The 22,225-nt window shown below is 64.2% G+C and overlaps 1 protein-coding gene across 10 annotated transcripts; it reads right to left on the bottom strand.

Annotated features, from left to right (window-relative positions):
• Window positions 1-2,336: 2,336 nt before the first annotated feature.
• ATP8B2 (ATPase phospholipid transporting 8B2) lies at window positions 2,337-21,245 on the bottom strand. Of its 10 annotated transcripts, none has more exons than XM_044266440.1 (28): window positions 21,166-21,245; window positions 18,913-18,980; window positions 16,920-16,978; window positions 16,477-16,590; window positions 16,272-16,370; window positions 15,941-16,002; window positions 15,773-15,845; window positions 15,028-15,098; window positions 14,724-14,803; window positions 13,829-13,987; window positions 13,372-13,460; window positions 11,843-12,039; window positions 9,612-9,949; window positions 9,063-9,106; window positions 8,669-8,834; window positions 8,355-8,543; window positions 8,106-8,221; window positions 7,857-8,021; window positions 7,663-7,774; window positions 7,460-7,565; window positions 7,228-7,372; window positions 6,916-7,099; window positions 6,599-6,822; window positions 6,166-6,249; window positions 5,742-5,987; window positions 5,520-5,658; window positions 4,356-4,486; window positions 2,337-4,119 (listed from the first exon to the last, which is right to left on the bottom strand). In XM_044266440.1, exons 2-28 carry the CDS (start codon window positions 18,941-18,943, stop codon window positions 3,841-3,843), a joined length of 3,702 nt encoding a protein of 1,233 aa, XP_044122375.1. In that variant the 5' UTR covers window positions 18,944-18,980; window positions 21,166-21,245; the 3' UTR covers window positions 2,337-3,840. The 10 variants fall into 10 exon arrangements, with proteins under 10 accessions (XP_044122375.1, XP_044122380.1, XP_044122371.1 ...); XM_044266445.1 differs by having other exon boundaries at window positions 9,612-9,820; XM_044266436.1 differs by lacking the exon at window positions 21,166-21,245 and adding an exon at window positions 18,171-18,243 and having other exon boundaries at window positions 18,913-18,963.
• Between the last annotated feature and the right edge of the window lie 980 nt (window positions 21,246-22,225).

Here is a 22,225-nt window from a genome sequence, read left to right as displayed (position 1 = left end):
CCACACAGTTGGCTTGTCCCTTTCCCTGCCCCTCCCCTCGTGCGCTCACACTCTATATGTATCTAAAATAAATATAAAAATCTAAAAAAACAGCTCTCTGTCGAGAGGCAGCAGAACAGCTGATGGGACCAGTTGGCGCCGTCTAGTGTCCTGTTCCAGAGTCAGGGTCAGGGCTGTTTCTTCTTGGGTGGGGTAGGACCAGGAGTGGCTGTCATGGGTGGCTGAGGTCCCTTGTCATCGCCCTGTGTCCGTCTGTCTTCACAGAGCAGCTTCTGCTTTGCTGGGAGTCGGTGCCCCTCCGCCAGGACAGACCCCAGCTCCAGTTCCTGCAAACGCAGCTTGCGGGCCCTTCCCTGCCCCGGGAGCTGCCGCCGGAGTCCTCCTGACCCCAGCCAGGGCCCCGCGTCCACGGTCCTTTCCTTTCCTTTCCAGCCCCCTCCTCGCCCCTGCGGGGCCTCAGTGGACCTGGTGTCCCACACGCCTGCTCCGCACACTCAGGCCCACGCGAGCCGTCGCGGGGCCCCGGGGGACAGAGAACGTTCCTTCCCCAGGTGTCTCGGGCCCCAGTCACAGCAGCGTGGACAATCGCTGCAGACCCTCCGGCCCAGGAAGACCTCGCGCGGTCCTGGCCTCAGGACGCCCACGTCCTCTGTCCAAAAGCGCTCGTTTCTTAAGGGAAAACACCCCCATGCGGCTTTGTTGTATACATTCCAGGCCCTGGGAAATGTCTGGGAAAGGCCTTTGTCCTCCGGCAAGATGAAGCGGACACTCCCCCCCCCGCGGGAAGCCCCCAGAGGAGCCAGGAGCTGGCGGTCTCTCGCCCGGGCCAGGCCGTGGGCCTTCAGGGGTGGCCGCGCGGCAGCCGAGAGCCACCCCGCCTGGGCCGTCCCTGACCCCCGGCCGCGGCTCGCCCCACTCAGAGCCCCGCGCAGCCTGGGTGTCGCTGCCCGGCCTTGCTCCGAGGGCGAGCTGAGTGGGGGATGGGCCCCTCCCTTCGGCTCCAGAGCGACGGGCCGGGCCTCTCCCAACGGAGGGTCCCCCGAAGTGGAGGTCACGGCTCCCCGTCCTGGGTCTTCGCAGGGACCCGCTCCCGTGGGCACGGAGGGGCTGGAGCCACCGCCCGCCTGTCCCCGTTCCCCGGTGGGGCCCGGCGGGCCTGAGTGCGGCGCCTTCCCCGCAGAAGGGTCTGTTCTGAGTCTCCTCCTCGGCGCGGACACGGGGCCGCCGCGACCCAGCCTGGGTCACAAGCCCCACGAGCAGCAGCCGTCCCCCGCGCCATCGGGCAGGGTGGTGGCCTCCCTCGGGGACCCGCGTGGCGCCCGGCGCAGGCGGCCTGAGCACAGCGTGCCCCTCACTGCGGGGGGCGCTGCGGCAAGACCAGCCCAAGCTGAGGAAAATAAAGTCCCGCGTGGGGCGTGTGGAGAGGAGCTGGGCCGGGGCTGCGCCCGGAGGGGACGGAAGTCCGTCTGGGGCTGAACGACGGCGACTCTGTCACCGCAGGACCCGGAGGAAACCAAGGAGCTCAGAGCCCAGTGGAGAGGAAGCGCCTCCAGGACCGGAGAAGCAGGGGTGAAACCACACAGAGGAGGAGAAGGGGGAGATGGAAGCCAAGTCAGGCGCAAGCAAGCTCAGGCCTGGAAAGGTCCAGGGGTCACGTGGAGGTCAAAGGTGATCCCAGGGAGGCATCTGGGGGGCGCCTGGGCGGCACCGTTAAGCTCCCCTTCGGCTCAGGCGAGTTCTCCTGAGGAAGGGGCGTCCTCTGTCGGACGTCTCCCCTCCGGGCCTCGCACCTGCTCGGAACTCGGAGAAGGCGGTCACTGTGGCAGGAAGGGCTGCTTAGGTCACCGGGGAACCGACTGCCGCTCCCCGCGCACCCGGGACACAGCCTCCCCTGCTCCGCTGCCTGCCGGAAACCTCCCTTCACCTGGGAACCTCAGACGTGCTCTACACCCGGGCTCCTTGGGGTCCACGTCCGTGAAAAGCCAGGAAGACGGGAGGCCGGGGCCCGCGGGAAAAACAAGACGTCGGGCACCAAAACATCAACACCGATTCACCCGGCTCTGCCCCCACCCAGCCACCCTGCGTGGGAACGCGTGGTGGCTTATTCGGAAAAGCAAACGGTTCCAGGCCCCGAGTGCCCAGCCTGGGTGCGCACGAGGGCCCGTCTGCCCACGGCCCCGTCCGGCGGAGGCTCAGTCCCAGGACCGGTGCAGAAACCGGCGGACGCCGCTTCCTCCCCTCAGCACAGATCCACCCACTGAATTCCGTTTAGGAAAGTCTTTGCGTTTACCACCAGCCTCGATTAAAGAGTAGAAAAGAGACAAATTACACACTTCTCGGAAATTGGAATTTTATAAAAAGGCATTTTTTTCTCTTATGTCCATAAAATGATATAATTCTTGCAAGTATAGAAATGTGTCATAAATTATACAGAATGTTCCTTAATTACAGCTCAATGCAACTTGGTACTGCTTCCCTCCCTAAAAAAACGAGAGAGAACCAAAAAAATAATATATATATAACTGTATATATATATATATTTATATAATATAGACAAATCAAATATGAAAAAAAAATCATTTCCTCTTTGGTATAAAAATCAGACTCTCACCTTGAGAGACACGCAAACAGACATGATGTTGGGTTTGTAAACTGTGTGGCCAAAAGGGATTTCCCTGTTGAGCTTCCCCTCCCCTTGGTCCCTGCCCAGCCCACCTCCCTTGAGGCTGCCACACTGAGTGAGACCGGAGGGCCCTTCCCAACCCCACACCAGCCCTCGGCAACCGCTCCACTACCGAGACTGAACTGGGAGCAACCACCCCAGAAGCCCGATGTGGGGTGCGGATGGTGGGAAGGAGGGACAGACACGCCCAGGCCCAGCCCGGCACCGCTGCCCCCCGCCGGCTGGTCCAGCCCTCCTACTCCTCTACACCTCTTGCTGGGCCTGGAGGGGAGGGACCCCCCATGTACAAGAAGGGAGAAGCAGAAGTCGACTTCCCCTTTCAGACCCGTCTCTGGTCCCAGGTGTAGATGCAGGAAAATGCTCGATGATGCAAGAGGAAGACAGGCAGGACTCTGCTAACGAACTCGGGTCAAAATTTAAAACGACAGAAATCTTTTTCTGGACTACATCTCACATCGGCCTTAGGTCAGACATGACAGGACTGTGCACCCGGGCTCAGCCCAACACCAGCAGGACTTACGGACCAGGAACAGACACGTGTGTTGGGGGAGGAAGGAGCACATCCCTCTCAAGGTGAGGGAAGGAGACGGCCCCAAATCCTCCTCCGTGCTCTGTGCACCCCTCGGGCAGACGGGTGCCTTCCTCCCTGAGCGCTGGTTCCTCCGGATCCCCCCCCCCCCGCCGCCCAGCCAGCCAGGGCACCCCTGGGGGCCGGCCTCCTGTTCCCACAACACAGAAGTCACTCAGAAACCCCCTTTCCTGCCAAATAAGAAACACAAACCCGAACTGGACACAAACACAATCAAGGAGAGACACACACAACGTGCAGGGCCCGTGGGCCGCAGCAGATCTCTGGCTTCCCGGCGTGATACATTCTTGTGTACTTCAGGAACAGAGGCTCTCGGCCCCCTCTGGGGAGTGGGAGTAAAAAAATACCGAGATTGTAGTCTGCCTGCGGGATGCGCGCAGGGCTGGGGCAGACCCAATCTCAACTTCTTCACTTTTTGGTTCCACGTCGGACCCTTCCCTGGGGCCCGCGCGCGGCCCCGCGGCCCCCCCCAACCCCGCGCCTGGCCGCAGGTGGCCGCCCGTGGCCACCGCAGGTGCGCGCGCGGGACAGAGCCGCGGGGAGGGTGCGGGGCGCCCCCGGAGCAGCCCTAACCCCTGAGGGGCTTGGGAGGCCCCGCGCTGGGGCTGCCCGCGCTGTCGCTCTTCTTGCGCCGCAGGCCCTCGAGCCAGCCGGAGCCGGAGCGCGCGCCGAAGCCGGCCAGCGCCAGGGAGCTGAGCCGCATGTTCTTGCCCGACATGATGAGCTCCCCGAAGCCTTCCTGGTGCGAGAAGGCGTAGCCCGAGCGGCGGGAGCTGGTGCGGCCCACGCGGCGCAGGCAGCGGTGCTGGGCCTTCTGCTTCTTCCTCACCAGCTGGCTGTAGCGCACCTGGGCGGGGCAGCGCAGGGAGGGGCCGGGTTGGTGACGGCCTCGGTGTCGCGGGCAAGGGACCCCGCACACCAGGGACCCCGCCCCCCACGCCCCCAGCCCCCTGAGTGAGGAACCCAGAGCCTCGGGGACGGGAGGCTGTGCTGGGGGGCCGGGGTCTGTCCCACCGGCACACACGCTCCCTCCACACGGCTCCCTGTCCCGCCCCGTCCCGTCCCCCCTGGCCGGCGGCTCACTGTGTCTGAGAGATCCGGCTTCAGGCTCAGCTTGAGGAATCGGAAGGCGACCACGGGCATGACGCAGACAGCCGTGGTGAGTGTGATGGTCAGCCACACCGTCGGCTGCGCCAGAGTGTTCTGGGCGTTGCCTGGGGAAGCAGCCGGTGGCCCCGGGGTCACCCGGAGACAAGGGGCAGCCCTGCTGGCCCCCTCTCCGCTCTGGAGTCCTCCCTGCTCCCCAACTATGCTGCAGGGACCTTCCCCCACTGCCCTCCTCTGCGGCTGGGACCTTCCCTCCACACCCCTCCTCTGCTGGGGGAACTTCCAGGCCAGCTCCCTTGGGACTCCTCTACCAGTCCCTCTGCCAGGCTGACTCCTCCCCGCCAACGTCATCTTTTCAAGGCGTCTTCCCTGACTACCTTCTCTCTCCATATCCTGCTTGACGTTTTTCCTAAGACTCATTAATTCTAAACGTTCCATCTGCTAACTTGTAAAGGGTCTCACGGAAGCACGAAGCCCCGGAGAGCGAGGACTGTCCCTGCCGTCAGGTGCCGCCCCGCAGCGCTCGGGACGGTGAGTGGCCCAGAGCCGGAGCCGGCTGAACAGCGGAGGAAGAACAGATCGGAACTGACGCGCCCCTGCACCCGTCCTTCCCGTCGTGCCTCCCGAGCAGCCCCTCTCTACTTCTCCACCCTGCCCGTCGGACGCCGGGCGTCAGTCACTAAGGTAGCTCCGCACTGGCCACCAGGCTCCTCTCTGAAGTAACCATTTAATGCCACTCCCCCTCTCCTTCCTCAAAAAAAAGACTCCCAGTGGAATAAATCAGGACCTGACAGCCCAGTGCTGGTGCCTCCAACGTCCTTCCTACCTCTCACCTGCCCGCCTACACTGCCGGCTCCCCGGCGTGGAGTGGGCCTCACAGCAGCCTCCCCTGTGGACCGTCCCCGGCCAAGTCCCCCCGACAGTCATCTGCTGATCATGAGCAGGTCAGCCCTCCCTTTGAGCCTGACCCCCCCATGGCCTGGATACGGAGGCCCTCTGAGGCCCGGCCCGGGGCAGAGACAGCCCGATGCGCCCCCAGCAGCGTGCTGGGCACCCGGCGTGTGGGGCCAGCATTCCCAGTGTTCCCCGGCGCTTGCGAGGCACCCGCCCCGTCCGTGGGGAGCCGCTGCAGGGACGCACCCACAAACCGGAACTGGTTTGGAAACATGTCGAAGAGCCCGTTGCTGTGCATGGCAAAGAGGATGGCGAAGTAGACGGCCAGGCTGCCCCAGATGAAGAAGTGGTTGATGGCGGTCCAGTAGCCGGTGTCCAGCCCGATCTGAGGAGGGCGGTGGTCACAGCAGGAAGAGCGGCCCCCTCCCCCGGCCCGCCCTGCCCGCCCCAGTCCGGCCGGCCTCACACCTGCACGCTGACCACGATGACCAGGGACGTGGCCACGGTGACAGCGAAGGACTGGTAGTCGGCCAGCTGGCTGCCGTCGCCCCGCGTGGCCTCGGCCAACACCCCGTACGGGATAAAGAACACGAGCACGGACGTGTAGATGCCCTGCGCGATGCAGATGAAGAACTCCCGCTTGTTGAAGAGGAGGTTCAGCTGGCCTGGCTCGTACAGCTTGGGGTACTCCATGCTCCGCTGCTCCGGGACGTCCTGGGCGGGGACCACAGGGGCCTCAGGACGGCCGAGGGCAGACCCCGTCCAGCTTCTCCCTTCCAGAGTCTCTGACAGCTAGACCCCGCCTCCACCCCACCCAGGAAAGTCCCAGGGCGGCAGCAGCGGGGCGGGAGCACAGCCGTCCCAGCGCCCGCCCCGGCCCCCTGCCCCTCACCTGGTCGAAGACCCCCATGGCTAGGACCGGGAGGGAGGTGTACACAATGTTGTAAAGCGTGATAAAATACTGATCGTAGACGGTCTGGGAAGAGAACGCAGAGCAAGGGAGGGTGAGCACACGCTCTCCCCCACAGACTGGGCGGGGAGAGACGGCTGAGCCAGGCCTCGGGAACCCTCTGGAGCCCGTCTCTACGCCCTGAACAAGCGTTCATTTGTTCTCATTGTGTTTTTAAGTAGACGCCGCACCCAGTCTGGGGCTCGAACTCCCAACCCGAGACCGAACGTCGCAGGACTAGGAGCCGCTCGGTATGTTCCCTGAACGCACGAGCCAGACCACGCTGGGCCCCGGAGGGTGATGCCGCACAGAGGACGGCTGTGGTGAGGCCCCGACGGCGCTCCCAGACGGGCCGCAGCGGCCGCGGGCACCCTACCTGGGCGGAGAAGCCGCAGAAGAAGCCAAACCAGAAGTGGACCATGGTGAAGGCGAAGTTCTTGTAGAAGAAATAGCAGAGGAACTTGCACATGCGCAGGTAGGACCAGCGGCCGTGCACCAGCAGGAGGCGCTGCAGGAACTTGAACTGGGAGAAGGAGTAGTCGGAGGCCAGCACAGCCTGGATGCCCTCCTGGCCACTGATGCCCACGCCGATGTGAGCCGCTACGGGGACAGGAGGCGGCGAGGGGAAGCAGAGGGTCACACACTCAGAACCCCAGCAGGCTGGAGCCCCTCCCCCCCCACATCCACACCCACTCTTGATCATGCTGACGTCGTTGGCTCCGTCCCCGATGGCCAGCGTCACAGCTTTCTTGTGTTTCTTAACCAACTCCACCACCTGTGCCTTCTGCAAAGGGGTCACGCGGCAGCAGATGACGGCTCTGCAGGCACAGGCTGTCTCCAGGAACTCCAGCTCCATGTCCGCCTCCAGCGCGTGGGCCTGGAACACAGAGCCTGAGAGAGCCCCCGCTCCCCTGGGCCGACCGGGAGTCGCGCTGAGGTCGGGGGACTGAGCGCGAGGCGGATGACCAGCCACGCGGAGAGAAGGGCTCCCGGTAGGACGCTCACCAGGCTGTGCCCATTGATGACCAGGGCGTACTCCCCGGCAACGGCCTCCAGGACAGAAGGGAGCTTGGCAGACGAGCGCTTCTCCGGGCAGGTGAAGCCGTTCCCCACCGCGTGGGGCGAGTCCAGCATCTTCTCCCGGGCTTTTCTGGGGGAGGGGAAAGGCACCCGTGGGCTCCAGCACAGAAGCAGGGCCTGTAAGAGCAGGACACCTTCCGCCTCGGCCTGCGTCTACCTGAGCTCCTCCCGCACTTCCAGGACGGTGTGGCCGGTGACGATGAACACCTCTGCCATGTCGTCCGTCAACATCTTGCAGGAATAGCCGATGTTCACGGCCGTTTCTACAACAGAGACCGGGGAGCTCGGCACGCTCTCCAGCCTGAGGTCTAGGCTCACGCAAGGGCCCGGTGGGGCTGCCCCTGGGCGCCGGGCTCTCACCTTGCTTATCCCCGGTCAGCACCCAGATCTTGATGTTGGCCAACGTCAGGAGGGCGATGGTCTCCGGAACCCCCTGCTGAAGCTTGTCCTCGATGGCTGTCGCACCCAGCAGCTGAAAACACCACACGGGCTCCGGACAGGAGAGTCCCGGCCCAAGCCCCCCGGCCCCCCTCAGCCCACTGTACAGCCCGTACCACCATGTCGCTCTCCACCTCCTCGTACACGCTGGCCAGCCTGTCCTCCCGGCTGTCCTGGGCCAGGCTGGCCTGGAGCCGTCTCTGGGCCCAGCCCCCGTAGTACTCTTCGTCCAGGTCCTTGTACGCCAGGACCAGGGTCCGCAGCCCTTCCCCGGCATACTCCTGGGGACAGAGCCCAGAGGGTCAGCCGGCCCCGCCCCGCCCACGACGCAGGCCCCGCACCACAGGGTCTGTCTGGACACCTACATTCAGGTGGTCCGTGGTGGTGCTGAGCAGCTCCTGGGGGGAGGGGTGCAACCTGTCCAGCAGGATAGTGTCGGCCCCTTTGCAGTAGAGTCGGATCCTCCCTTCTGGATTCCGCACTACGGTCGGGGCGGGGGAGACAGTCCCAGAAGGACTCAGGCAGGCCAAGACCCCGCAACCGACCTCGTCAGCCGGGGCCCCCGGCACCCCTCCCCCGCCGCGGGCGCCGCCCCAGCCGGGCCCCGGCCTCACCGATGACAGACATCCGCTTGCGGACGTTGTTGAAGTCCAGGATGGCCAGCAGCTGGTAGGTGACGGCTGTGCCCATCTCGTGCACGGTGATGGTTTGCGGAGTGCGAGCGCGGAACACAAAACCGAAGTTCCTGGCTGCGGTGACCAGGGCGCCCTCGTCCGGGGACTGCGCCTTGTAGTACAGCTCGCCTGGGACGGCAGCAGGAGCACGGGGTCTACGTGGCCGCCCCGGCCGTGACCCGCCTGGCCGCGCCCCAGAGCAGACCCGAGGCCCGCGGCCAGGCCGGGAGAGCGCGAGGCAGCCCCGGACGCACCTTCGGTCTTTTCTTCAGACATGACGGTGTGACACAGGGAAAGGAGGCGGAAGAACTCGTGCGCGTGGGGGTCGCCCGTCTTAACGGCCTGCAGGAGGCTGGAGTCCCAGAAGACGAACTGCTTGTCAGCCAGAGGGTTGGAGGAGAAGTCCACAGGCTCTGGCCTCTAGGGCGACAAGAGGGCCGGGAGTCGCGGGCGGCCGCAGGCTGCACCCCGGCCTCGCCACGCCCATCCCGCGGTTTCCTGCCCTTTCGCAGCCTCGACCCCACCCGCTGCGGACCCCGCGTCACCCTCCGGCTCCCCGGTCTTCCCGAACACACCGCCTGTCCCGGCAGCCTCCGCCCCGGGCCCGGAGCACCCTGTCCTCCCCGGGCCCACCGTGACTGGGCTTACCTCTCCCAGTTCGGCTTTGTGTCCCAGGACATCCAACACGTCCCCTACGCGCACAAGACAGAAGATGAAGCCGCAGCAGCCCTCGGCGCCGCGGACGAAGAGCACCGGCCCAGAACCCCACAGGCACCTGGAGCCCTCGCTGAGCGCCGCGGCCCCAGCACGCCCCTCCCGCTCTCCTGCCATCCCCCAGCACCCCCAGATGCCTTTCACCTCACAGGCCGAACACCGGGCAAACCCCACACACAACCACAGGCCCAGGTTGGTAGAGAAAGCAGTGAGCCCCGCACACCCCCTGCCCCAGGTCACCCTGGGGCCCGGCCACGAGCCCATAGCAGCAAGGCTACACTGGGAACCACAGTCGTGGTCCAGAGACGCAAGAGGGCCCAGAATGCAGCATGGGAAGGGCCGAGCCCTCCATCGCCACCCCGTATCTGCGGCCTGACCTGGGGCACAAGGCAGACGCTCCCCCACCCCCCCGCCCCACAGGTCCATGCAGGGAGGCAGCCAAGCCCGCGTCCAGACGGCGGCGGTGGGGGGGGGCAGCCCTACCGTAGCTGCGGCCGCTGACGGAGCACTTGCTGAAGGCCATGACGTTCTGCGTGAGCGTGCCAGTCTTGTCGGAGAAGACGTACTCCACCTGGCCCAGCTCCTCGCTCAGGGTGGTGGTGCGGGCCTCCGCGGGCGTCCGCTTCTTCGCGCAGAACATCTTCTTGTCCCAGTTGATGAAGTAGCTGTGGCCCAGGCGGATGACCTCCACGCTGCACGGGGACAGGAGGTCAGGCTCGGGCAGGGAGCCGCGGACGGGACCCACCCGCACGGGCCTCCGCGGCAGGCCCCCCCCGCCTGGGGGCAGACAGGACGGACGGACGGACACCTGGGCACAGAACCTGGGAGGGAAGGGCAAGGAGAGCCTGAAAGTGGAGCGGGCCACTCACTGTGGCCGCCAGGAGCTCCCTGACCCCGACCCTGTGATGCTCCGGACAAGAGGGGGCGAAGGGCCTGGGCGGGCGGGGCACACAGCACAGGCGGAAGAGGAAGGGACCGCAGACACGGCGCTCGGCCAGCTCTTACCTCGGACTAATTACACAGAAACCATGCAGAGAAAACAAGAGAAAGCGTGTGAGGGAGGGATGAGCGAGACACGGCCAGGGCACAGGCCCCACTGCCCGCCGCAAGCACTGTCCTTACGCCACTGACTCACGCGCGAACCCTCCGGCCCGGCGACCCCCGCAGGGTGCCCTCCGCCAGGTCCCACACGGACGGTCGGCGCCCCAGGCAGGGGACCGAGCCGGGGGGGGGGGGGGTGCGCCGCTGGAGCCCTGTGTGGTGTGACCGAGGGCCGCAGCCGGCCAGAGGGGTCTTCTCAGCCTTCTCCCTGCGAAGCGGCTCTCGTCCCCCAGCACAGCCCGGAGCCCGAGCAGGCAGCGAGAGGCTTTCCTGGCAGCCACCACGGACGCCGGGGGCAGGGACGAAGCTCAGACAGAAGCCCAGGATCGGGACGGGCCAGACGTAAACAGAAAAGCGCCTGAGCAGGCCCGAGGGAGCAGCGGCGGCCAGGACGCGCCCCCGCCCGCCCCTGCCACCGTCTCCCCTGCCACCGTCTCGTCCTCTGACGCCGCATCTCCTGTCAACGCACCGGCAACGCGCGGGGGAGAAGGTGGGACGGGACCGTTCCCAGATTACGTGCGGAGACCGAGACCCCTGGCGGCCAGGAGCCTCCTGTCCGTGTTCTAGAAAAGCCCAAGTCTTGGCACGAAACGCCGTGGGCACCGGGACTCAGGGGAGGGCACCAGGGGCGTGTGTGTGAGGGAAACGGGCCGGGCCCTCAGGAAGAGCCCCAGCCTCCAGACAGGCTTTCCTTGCACAGGTCTCGGCCCTCGCCCCCAAGGGCAAGACTGTAAGCACGTGGAAGTTTCTTTCTTCCGACTATCTTCCTGCTGCTTCCCCCCCCCTGCTGCTTCCCCCCCGCTGTTCACACACTCCGGGCCTCAAGCGTCCCCCACGTGCTGAGCTCCTACTCGCCGCGCTCCGCCGCCGGCCAAGGCTTCGGACCGTTCCTCGGACTCTTTTCTAAGGACTCTCAGTGTTTACTAAGGACGGACAAAGCGTCAAGACCTTTTGTCAGGAACCAGGTGAGCGGGAACCCCGTCCTGCCCTGTGCTGCTGCCAGCAGGTGACCTTTCCGAGGGTCGCACCTCCAGGCCTCTGTGTCTGTCCTCTCCCTCAGGCCCCCCTGCACCCGCCAGCCCCCTCTTCAGAGAGGCCCTCCCTGACGAATGGCCCAGGGGCTGATGCTCCTCATCCTGGTGCTGTCACAGTGGGGTCGCGGGGTCTCGGCGCCTCGCACCCCCTCCCAGCCTGCGGCTCCCGAGGCAGACACAGGGTTGCACCCCTGCGTCCCCTGTGCTCACACTCACTGCAGGGGGAGGGACTCCCAGAGCACTCGGTCCCGTTTCGTTTCAGAAGGCATTTAGATTTTTCTCTCTACGCGACTGAAGCTCCTGCAGGGCACGGGGTCTGTCCCTAACATGTCTCTGTGGCGTGCACGGCCGAAGTCAGCATGCAGGCGACCCGTGCCAGATAAATCGGACTCTTTCTGTCACGACCGTCCAAAGTGCCCGGAAACCATGACGAAGCTTGCTCCGCACACAAAGGTAAACAGCGAACAAGATGCTCGAGGCACAAGGAGCTCCAGGTTCCTTCCCCAAGGGTCCACCTTCACTGAGTCTGCCGAGGGACCGCCGAGCTTCCCGGGAGGCCCAGGCAGAGGGAGCACCTACCTGACGTACAGCGATATGGGCACAACGGTGTTGAGGATGATGATGTAGGACCAGAAGGAGAGGAAGCCGGAGAAGAAGGCACTGTCCACCGCCTCATCCCAGGGCAGGTAGGCCTGGAAGCGCGTTCCAACCTCATGCTCCCAGATGGCATTGCCGATGGCCAGGATCACCCCCATGCAGACCAGGAACCCGAAAATCTGGTGAGCAACGGGAAACCGAGGCGAGGTGGCAACTCAGGAGGCCCCCAAAATCAAGTGCATCCCTGAAGGTCACAGCCCCTACCCCAAACCCCCAAAGGCTCAGGCATCTTTAAAACGGCGCCACGCTAGCCCAAGAAGCCCCCAGGACTGCTGAGAGCTCGTGGTCCGCCAACCGCCACACGTCCCGTCTCGGAGCACCTGTGTCCACTGTGTGATGAAGGAGCCCTTCCCGGATGGTCGGCGGGTGCGAGCGCTCACGGCAAACCCCCACCCACTTGAACTAGCTTCCCCAGGTGGGAGACAATGCCAGGCTTCTGCAATGTTCATTATCTCATACAGATTGCCAAAAACGTTTTTAACCAGGGAAACACATTTTATCTTCATAAATTAGATTATTTGAAAGCAAAAAAGTTTAAAGATTGTAAAAGATTGGGGCGTCTGGCTGGCTCCGTCGGTGCAGCCTCTGCCTTAGGCTCAGTCATGATCCTGAGGTCCTGGGATCGAGTCCCACATCGGGCTCCCCGCGGGGAGCCTGCTGCTCCCTCCACCTCCTGCTCCCATTTGTGTTTTTTCTCGCATGCACTCTCTCCCTCTCAAATAAATAAAATAATGAATAAAATAAATCTCGCAGTCCCTGAAACAGGACCATAAAAAAATCCTGGCGGTTAAGAGAAAAAAGAGACCACTGTCTGATTTCAGACATCTGTTTGCAAAGCTACGCTCACCATCCATGCTCTGGAACCAAACAGGAACGACCCAGGTGCCCAAGGACCGCCAGGGGGGTGATGCGAGCCCTCGTGTGACAGTTAACCACTCTCTGGGGTGAGGTCTGGCAAACCCTTTAAGGCCGGGGCGGACTGGCTCCGCAGACGCTGGTCCAACCTTTGCAAGCCGGCGTGCAGGGCTGGCAGCAGGCGGCAGGGGCGCCAAGAAGGGGAGGAGAGCCCAACAAGGACCTCCAATTTCCGGGCAAACAAGACGAGGATTCAGAAAAGCCCAGAAACTAAAACAGTAAGGTTTCCTTTGGGACCCTGCACTCTGAGACGTCAGGGGAAAGACCCGTCCGTTGTCCAGCCACCAAGTGGAAGTTTTTCGTTTAACGCCTTCTCCTTCCCTGTGAAAGGCTCCTTGTCCCCGGAAAAGCAAACAGAAGCGGACACGCTGCGCCAAGTGGCCACGGTAACTGGAACCTCGAGAAGGGAAGACCTGCCCCCGCTCTGTCCACCCCTGATTCGCTCCGGTCCCTAAGGTTCCCGTAAATAACGTCCGCCTGCCTGGAGGAGGCGGCGGGAGCAAGGGCGGGGCGGGGGCAGCGCGGAGGAGGCTCACCCAGAGCACCAGCGTATTCATCAGGCGGTCAATGCTGGTTCTCTTGAACTTGGTCCTGCCGCTGTTCTGCATCAGCTTCGTGTCGGGACCTAGGAGGGAAGGGAAGACGGGGAAGCCAAGGCCGCAACGGGGCCGCCGGGGCCACAGCGAGGAGCACCGCGAGCTGGAGCGGGGAGGGCTGGGGGGGGGTTCGGCCCATGGAGGCTCTGCCCCCCCCGCCCCCCCCCCCGCCCCCCCCCGTCCTGGAGTCCAGAGAGCTGGGGGGGCGGGGGGGCGCACGCGCAGGTTCCACCCTCCCGCCAGAGGCTCGGTGGGGACTGGCCCCCCCCTGCCCACCCCCCCCCCCGCCCGCTCCCCGCCCACCCACCCCCCGCCCGCTCCCCGCCCGCTCCCCGCCCGCTCCCCGCTCCCCGCCCGCTCCCCGCTCCCCGCCCGCTCCCCGCAGCCCCAGGCTCACCCGCGAACACCACCAGGCCGAAGCACCACTCGGTGTTGCGCAGCACGCAGCCCCGCAGCAGCATGTTCTGGTTGCTCAGCGGGAACTTGCTCTCCTTCCAGTACAGCGTCCCGCTGAACCTGTCCAGCTTGTTGTTGGGCGGCTCGCAGACCACCTCCCCTGCGCGGGCACAGAGCGGACACGCCGCTGCGGGAGGTGACCCGGAGGAACTCGCGGCCGGGAGCGCGAGGGCAGGAGCGCAGGCGTGTGGGACAAGGTCGCACGCGCCCTCCGGCCTGGGACCCCACGGAGGGGCCCAGCTCTACAGAAGTGACAGCATAGGTCCCCCCAGGTTTACTGAGCTGCCACTGAACAGTGAAAACCCAGAAACCAGAAGCAACTGCTCGGCAGAGGGACGGCCCAGTGAGGCGGCCTGAGGAAGGAGGCTGGTCTCTGGGAAGTGCCAGGCGCGGACGTGCCTGAAGGACGCAGCAGGTAAGGAGAGGCCGGTGTGGGGACTTGGGGGCCGCAGGGCCCCACTGCTTTGTGCTTTGGTTTGTGCAAACACAGAGCGTGCAAGGACACCCACTGAAGGGGCCCTGCACCTGGCCCGAGGGCGAAACCGGGGCGCAGGAGGCTCGCTTCTCACACAGATCATGGTTTGTTTCTCTAGCAAAGGAGCAAACATCATCAACCGGGGCCAAATGAGAACGAACCGAACTTCTCTCTACACTCACAGCCAGGAGGGAGCCAGCAGCAGAGAACTCAAGCAGGCGGGGGCCACCCTGCACGCTGACACTCCCCCACCAAGAAAGATCTGGGGAGCTGCCGCCCAGTAAAAAGGAGCCGTGCAGCTGAAACCCCAAAACCCGCCCCACCTCCTCCACCCACAAGTTGCTTCTCCAAAGTCTCTCACCGTCAAACTTGGCGAGCCTACTGATGTCTCGCAGCTCCGAGGTGACTGGGATCGCCTGGCGCACTTTCATGTTCGTCTCCCTGGAAGGGCAGTGTCCCTGAGTTCTGGTTCCCGTCCCTTCCTCCAGATTCTACCTGGGAGCACCTGACCTCTGGGCATCACCCACCTCCACATACCCAAAACTTTTCTGATCCCGAAAAACTGTCCAAGGGGTATAGACTCCAGACCTGGGAATCTCTTCCAGAAAACAAGCTTTTTACCCTTAAGGAGGCAGGAGATGAGTGGCGCTGGGCATCTGACCTACCCGTCGAGTTCTGCTGTCTCTATGTAACACAGGCCGTGGGGCTCACTGCTGGAAAGGAGGAGGAGATCCGCCTAGAGAGAAAATCCAGTGAGGAGCCCAAAGGCCCAACCCTCCACTTGCGATGACGCACTCTTTGCTGACCCCTGAGCATTCTTAGTTTGCTTAGTCCCAAGCGTGACGGCCAGGAAGACGCCAGCCCCAGGCATGTTAATAGGACACAGAAGCCCCCACTCAGGGAGCTCAGGTAGCACTGTCGGTTAAGCGTCTGACGCTTCATGATCCCAGGGTTCTGGGATCGAGTCCCGCATCGGGCTCTCTGCTCAGCGGGGAGCCTGCTTCCTCCTCTCTCTCTCTCTCTGCCTGCCTCTCTGCCTACTTGTGATCTCTGTCAAATAAATGAATAAAATCTTTAAAAAAAAAAAAAAAAAAGCATCCGACCCTTGATTTCGGCTCAGGTCGTGATCTCAGGGCTGTGAGCTCCAGCCGCATGGTGGGCTCTGCACTGGGTGTGGGTCCCGCTGAGGATTCTCCCTCTGCCCCTCCCCCCACCATTCACACAGGCACGCACACATGCACTCTCCCTCAAAAAGTAAATAAATAAAACATATGGGAAAAAAAAGCTCCACTCAAGGAAGTTCAATCCATGCGTGATTATGAGGCTGCCGGAAATCAGGAAAGACTCATTTCTTTCCGCCAATGAAAACGGAAGAGACACGCAGCCCTAGAGGGCCACCTTGTCCCTTACCGCCACAAACTGATTATTTTCCAGCTTGATGATATCACCAACACAGACGTTCATCCATGGCTCTTGCTGGAGGCTGAAGCAATGAGAGGTCAGGAGAGGTGTCAGTAGCAAGAGAAGTTCCTGGGGACCCCCTCCTCCTGAAGGCCCTCGGTCTCCACCGAGACTCACCTCCCACGGATCAGCACTTGGGACTGCCGGTTATTCACCTGGTTATCACTCTTGTGGCGGAACTGCAAAGAACTAGACATCAGATGCCTTCCCCACTCCCAGGGACTGAGACCCTCCGTGGGATGCTAAGCGACCAGGTCCCGCCTTGAGTGCACCTGTCCACAGATGGACGCTCTCCCGGGCTCCACCCCCTGCCCCTGGCCAAGGTGCTGCAGGTCTAGGGGCCGGGTGGGGGATGGCAGCAACCTGCTCTCCTCCGTGGGCAGAGGAGAGCAAGCTGGGAGTGGGGGTGAGGAAGAGGGGCAGGCAGGGGAGAATGGAAGCCACTCACATAGTCATCGGTGGCGTCTTTAACAGCCGTGATGGCGAGGACGAGAACCAAAGGCACGATGGTGGTGAACCAGGACAGGGAGGACACCTGCGGGATCAACTGCAGGGGGAGAGAGGACGTGGCTCTGAGGCCCCGCCCATCCCCTCCCACCCCCACCCCACCTCCCTCTTCCTTGATTTGGCTTCAGGAGTCACCAAGGGTCTACCTGCAGAATGAGAAGGAACAGGAAGTAGGTATTGGCAACTTCCTGGAACTGCTCGAAGAGGTTGACAGGCAGGAAGGTGAGGATGTTGTACTTGGAGGTCTTGATGCAGTTACTCTGCGGCAGGCAGGGGGAGATCAACACACAGCCTCCACCCCCCACCCAGAACCAGGCAGTGCTACCCCCTCCATCCACCCTCCCCAAACCTCTGCCCCCAAAAGCCAGCAAGCACAGGCCTGGGGTGGGGGGAAAGGCAGCAAGAAGGGAGTCTTCTGGGGTCCACCCATCCTGCAGCACCACCAGGTGAAGGTGGGAAAAAAATCAGCCTAGCCTCCAAGGGCAAGTGGCCCCGGGGGCTGCTTCTGTCCCCCAACCCCCACCTCAAGGGGGCCACTCCCCCCCACACACACTCAGGAGGAGGGAGCAGGCCAGCCAGAGTCACTCACCGCATACTGGAATTTCTCGTTGTATTCCCGGTCGTTGGCTCGAGCCCGCCTTTCTTCTTCTGCAACAGAAGGAGGATGATGCCGCAGTCAGAAGGGGCCCAGGGGGGCCCAACACCCTGTCAGGGCTACCCATTTTGTGGGTTTTCCACTGAGGGCTCTTGGCTCCCTCCACAGGACAGTTTTAAGGAGCTGGTGCCCCACCGGAGGTGTCGCTGGCTCCTCCCTCCCGTCCCTCTCACCACCTGCCTGGCCTTTTGGCTCCGCAGGCATTCATTCACAGGACAAGACCAGCAGTGTCAAGGTCTTCTGCTGGGGCACTCAGTTCCCCTCCCCCATCCCTTTAATTAACACCTTAGCTTCAGGGATCCCCAGAGCAGCAGCTGCGGACAAAGAGGAACCCCTGCAGGCCTAGCCACTGCCCTCCTGCCGATCTGGGGGTGGGGTGGGTGGCAAGCCAGGGGATCACCCTGCTCGTGCTCTGCCGCAGCCTCCCAGCCCCACAGCCCACGTGCAGCACCCTCCGCTTGTCACCTGTCACCCGCAGAGCCTTCTGACTGGCCCACAATGACATCACCTTATTTCAAAGCTCATCTTCCAGTGGGGGGGGCGGTCAGGAATACGGGTCACGCAGAACAAGACGGAGATGAAGAAGGCAGGGACGGGATGTACTTTCAAGGGCTGCTCTGACTGTAACCCTTCCTGTGCCATCTGTGCATCTCACCCTTAACACACCTGCCACCCACGGAGTGGCACCTATGCTTAACACTCGCTCATCTGGGGCTGCAGGTACCAAGTTCATGTCCCAAAACGTGGGACTGTCCTGTAAAGGGATCTCCAGACCACCTCTGGGGGTCACAAGGACCACAGGCTGAAAAGGGGGGGCTCCCTGGCGCCGCAGGGAACACAATGCATTCAACCAGCGCAGGAGCCAAATGCTGCATTACAGACCCCCTCACCCCTCCAGACCCCTGCAGAGCGCAGCGCAGGAACAAATCCTCGGTACGGGGCTCCCTCCGCCTACTCGGAGGGCTCCTTCCCTCCCAGAAACTTCCCCAGCGGGGACCCCTCGCTCTGAGCCCCCTGCGTTGTCTCCAGGGACCGTGCAAGCGAGAGGCAGGGCCCTGACCGTTCCGGGGCCGGATCTCTGGGTCTGGAAAGGAGAGGACCAGGGACAGCTGGGGACAGCCCAATGGGAGGGTGGGAGGGAAAAGCACGGACCCGGGAGAGCTGCTAGGGGCTGCCTCCCGTTACCTGTCCCCCAAGAGGGCTTCTTTCTGCTCCAGGAGGGGGGCGCCCCGGCCCGGGCCCACTTCTCGGGCATCTCCTTGGGGACCGTCATGATCCCGGTTTGAGCGGGGGAGGGCGGGCTGTCTGTCGGTCTGTCCTCGGCCTCAGCGGCGCGGATGCGGCGGCCCCCCGGGCAGGCGCAAAAGCCGCGGCCGCTGAGAGGGGAGCCCCGGCCGCCGGGCGCGCGCCCCACCTGCAGCCCCGGCCATCCCCGCGGCCGCCGCCCCCAGGCCCGGCCGCCCGCGCGCCCAGTGGCCCGAGCGCGCCGCGCGCCCCGGCTCCGCCCCCCGCCCGCCCCCCGCCCGCAGGGCAGCGCCTGCCAGCGCCGCGTAGGCGAAGACCGCGGAGCCCCGCCCCCGGGGGGGCCGCCAGTGTTGTCCGGGCAACCGCTTACATCCCGCCCCCGCCTGCAGGAAAACCGGGGGGCGGGGCGGAGGGAGACTACAGAGAAGGTGGAATCGCAGCGCCCCAGGCCCGAGACTAAGCGCTCGGGTGCCCCGAGAAGTGAGGGGCAGGTACTCAGCACCCCGGGGACGAGAGCCCCGCTCAGGCATCCGGGAGACGACTTGGCCGCCTAGGCTCCCCCCAGGATGGGCTCCTCCAGACTCCGTGCCCGTCGTCCCTCCTCCCTCTGCTCCCTGAGCCATAGTAACACCCAATCTTGATGATCCCAGGGATACCAATCCCCCTGCCGCCCCCGTCTTACCTGGGGGGCGCTTTTTTGCACACAGTGCCATCTCACCCAGCAAGGTCCTAGCAATCCCATGGGAGACCCTGCAGGAAGGTGACATACGCCTGAGGTCAGAAAGCCAAGGGCAACCCTTCATTCCCCTCTTCGGACCCCTCCTGGAGGTTTTCTTCCCCAGGTCCGGCCCTCCCCACGGTGTCCCCCTCCACGTCCCGCCCATGCCCATGCCTCAGCCTTGGATAGATTGGGGGGGGGGTGTGCACGTGTGTGAGGACTGGCAGTTTACAGAAGCTGAGACCTACGGGGAAAAAAAAGGGGACAGACAGAAGTGGCCAGACAGGAGGGGACAGCTCTCAGGGAGCCCATCCCCGGGGCCATGAATGCCCCCATGTGCCCTCCTGGTGGTGATGAGTGGTCCCTGTGTTTACTGGAAAGCAGTTTCCACCAAAGGGTGGGGTTGAAGGACCTGAGCCAGGAAACACCTGGCAGAACCTCAGGAAACCAAGTGGGCAGGCTCCACCCTTCCCAAAATGCTTATAAGGCCCCCATCCCCCCACTGCTGGGCCTTCCATCCTCACCTCCGGGAGCTCACACTAAAGGCAGGGTCTGCATTTCCTGAACACAGTCCCCAAACCACTTCCTCTCAGTCTGGGTCAGCTGAGGGGCCTTGCCCAGCGGTGCTGGGGAGTAGCCCTTGCTCCCCCCACCCCCCCGCAAGCCCAGACTGTTAGGGATGGCAAGAGGTGCAGGCTCTGGGAGCATCGGTCAGACAGGCTTTTGCTCTCCTTCCATCTTTCTGTGTCCCTTTCACCCGAAAAGGTAAAAGGCCTCCAAAGCAGGATCACAGAGCCTCATCCCTCTTGCAGCTGGGTCCCAGGTACTCCTGTCGTCCCCTTTCTCTGTCTGGGTCAAAGCCTTCCCCTCATCGGTGCCTCTGACTTGGGCCTCCTCGACACAGCCTGCCAGCCTGATGCCAAAAAAGATACCGACTGCCTGTCTGCCCAACCTCTGTAATTACAGGCTCTGGTCACAGCCTGTCACCCACACCGGCCACCCGCCATCCCTTCACTAACTCACACTCCCTTTCTGAGCCCCAGATCAGGCACAAAGCCACAAGGCCTTTTCCTCTCGACCCTCCCCAACACCAATCGCCACGGGTGCCTGGCTAAGGAGGAAAAATCTCATCCACAGTTTTGGAGATGCCAAGCCCTCCTCCGGGGGCTCTGGCCAGGGTCTCCACCCAGTCCTGAGTATGAGTCATGGAGGGTGGGGTGTGGAGGGAGAGGTTAAGGAGAGGACGGAAGGGTGGGCACGGCAGGGTGGGGTGTGGAGGGAGACCTTACGGTGGGCATCCCAAGTTCCATGCCAGCCCCACCCCCCTAAAGGGAGGCAATCAAGATACACCACCAGCCTGAAGATCTGGGTTTGAGTCCCATGAGAGAGTTAATGAGGCAACTACACACACCTTTAGGAGTCAGGAGTCTGGACAGGGAGCAGGAAAGTTGTTTTACCTCTCTAAGACCCTGGGAAGAATGAGAGCTGACTTGGGCCCAGAGCTCATCCCCTCTGGGGGGCTCTGACAGGGAGGGAGCAAGAGTGGCAGAGGGAAACGGAATCCCTCTCACTTCTCCCCAGTCTCACACAGCCTGGGTTTTTGATCCATCAGGCACAACAGCCACGTCGCCCTGCCCATCACCCTGCCCCAGCCCCCTCTGAAGCCACATTTGGGATAAAAATAGCCAGCTCTGGGAAGAAGGCAACGCTTCATGGAGGAAAACGGCTCCTCCTCTCGGCCTGGCCCCTGCTCCCTTCCAGCCCAAGCCCGGGAAGACGAACCCCTTCTTTCAGAGGAGGCTGGCAGGGATACGTGTGGGCCGGTCAGGGGAACAGAAGGAAATGGAATCCTAGCCCCCCCAGCTCACTTGCCACCAGCACCCCTGGCCACCTTACAGCGCCAAGGACAGATGCCAGGGCTCGGTCCCCAGCTGCGAAACCCCAGAGCTACTGCCGCTCTTTGCGCCCCTGCTTTGGCTCACGCACAGACCTCCACCTTGAGAAAAAGCCTCCCAGCCCGCACTCGCTTCTCCAGGCGCCCAGACCCTCGGGCCAGGGACACTGCCCTCAGCCCACAACTCGCTGCCCCACAGGCTGCTCCGCGCCCCCCACTTGGGCAGCCCCTCCTCCCGCGGTGCGGGCGGCCTCGGGACCCCCCCCCCATCCTCAGGCACCCGCACCGTCGTCCCTGCAGCACGCGCGCCCGCCCCGCCTCACCTCAGCGCGCCGCGCCCGGCGCCCGCCCCGGCCTCCCCGGCCTGCCCATGTCGGGGGCTGCGGCGGGGGGCGCTCGGCTCGGCTCCCCGCGGGCTCCCGCCCCCAGCTGCAGCCCCGCTCCCCCGGGGCTCGGCCCGCTACTTTGTGTCAGTTTCGGCCGCGGCGGGGCGGAAGTGACGGAGGAGGCGGCAGAGGCGGGGGGCGGGAGGGGGTTTTGGGGAAGGGGAGGGGGGGGAGGGGAGGCGGGACCCGCCATCTTTGTGCGGGGCGGGGCGGGGGCGGGGTCTTTCCCCGCCCGAGGCCGTGTCCCCCCACCCCCACTGCACATCCATGCCACAGCCAAAACGCCAAACCAGCCAGCACAGCAGCGAGCCCGGGCGTTTTTTGTTTTTTCAAGTTTATTTATTTCAGTTCTGTCCGCGCGCAACAGGGGCTCGAACCCACGACCCCGAGATCGCGTCGCAGGTTCCTCCGACAGAGCCCGCCCGGCGCCCCTAAGGGAGGGCCGGCGCGTTTCTTCGCTGGAAAGGAGCCCCGCGGCGCGGCCCCCGGAGCCTCCCCCTCCCGCTCACCCGGCTCCCCGCGGCCTCGGAGTCGGGGCCTCGCCCCGCGGCTCACCGCACCCCTTTCCGGGACGGACGGCTGGAGCGTCTGGGCGCTGGGCCGTGCCTCAGTTTCCCCCTTTGCGCTCCCGGCCGCCAGGCCGTCCCGGCTCGCCCCCTCGCCATCCAGAGAGCCGCCCCGCGAGGGCAGGGCGGCCGCGCCGAGGTCCGGGGCTGGGAGCCCTGCAGGGGGACCGGGCTCTGCAGCAAGGGCCCCTCGCCGCGGCCGCCCCCGGCCCCCCCGCGCCTCTCCGGGGCGCGCCCTCTGGTGGCTGCTTTGAGGCGCTACGTCCGCAGCAGCCGTGGGGGCCAAAGACCAGCTCCGGGAGCGGGAGCCGCGGGAGCCGCGGAGGAGGGCGGAGCGGAGGAGGGGAGGAGGGCGGAGGGGCCGCGGGGAGGGGGGAGGAGGGCGGAGGGGCCGCGGGGAGGAGGGAGGAGCGGGGGAGGCCCGGAGGGGC

This window comes from Neovison vison, chromosome 10 (genome assembly GCF_020171115.1).
Source record: "Neovison vison isolate M4711 chromosome 10, ASM_NN_V1, whole genome shotgun sequence".
Classification (NCBI taxonomy): domain Eukaryota; kingdom Metazoa; phylum Chordata; class Mammalia; order Carnivora; family Mustelidae; genus Neogale; species Neogale vison.
The sequence above is the reverse complement of the archived record's forward strand: the minus strand, read 5'-3'. Positions and strand labels throughout refer to the sequence as shown.

What these genes read in the sequence shown, in the direction of transcription:
- ATP8B2 (XM_044266435.1), bottom strand. Translation starts at nt 18,258, where the DNA reads ATGACGGTCCCCAAGGAGATGCCCGAGAAGTGGGCCCGGGCCGGGGCG. An exon ending in TGTTCCTTCTCATTCTGCAG is followed by an intron (nt 16,371 to 16,476) that starts GTAGACCCTTGG and finishes CTCCCCCTGCAG; the next exon opens with TTGATCCCGCAGGTGTCCTC. An exon ending in TCATCAATGGGCACAGCCTG is followed by an intron (nt 7,100 to 7,227) that starts GTGAGCGTCCTA and finishes TCTGTGTTCCAG; the next exon opens with GCCCACGCGCTGGAGGCGGA.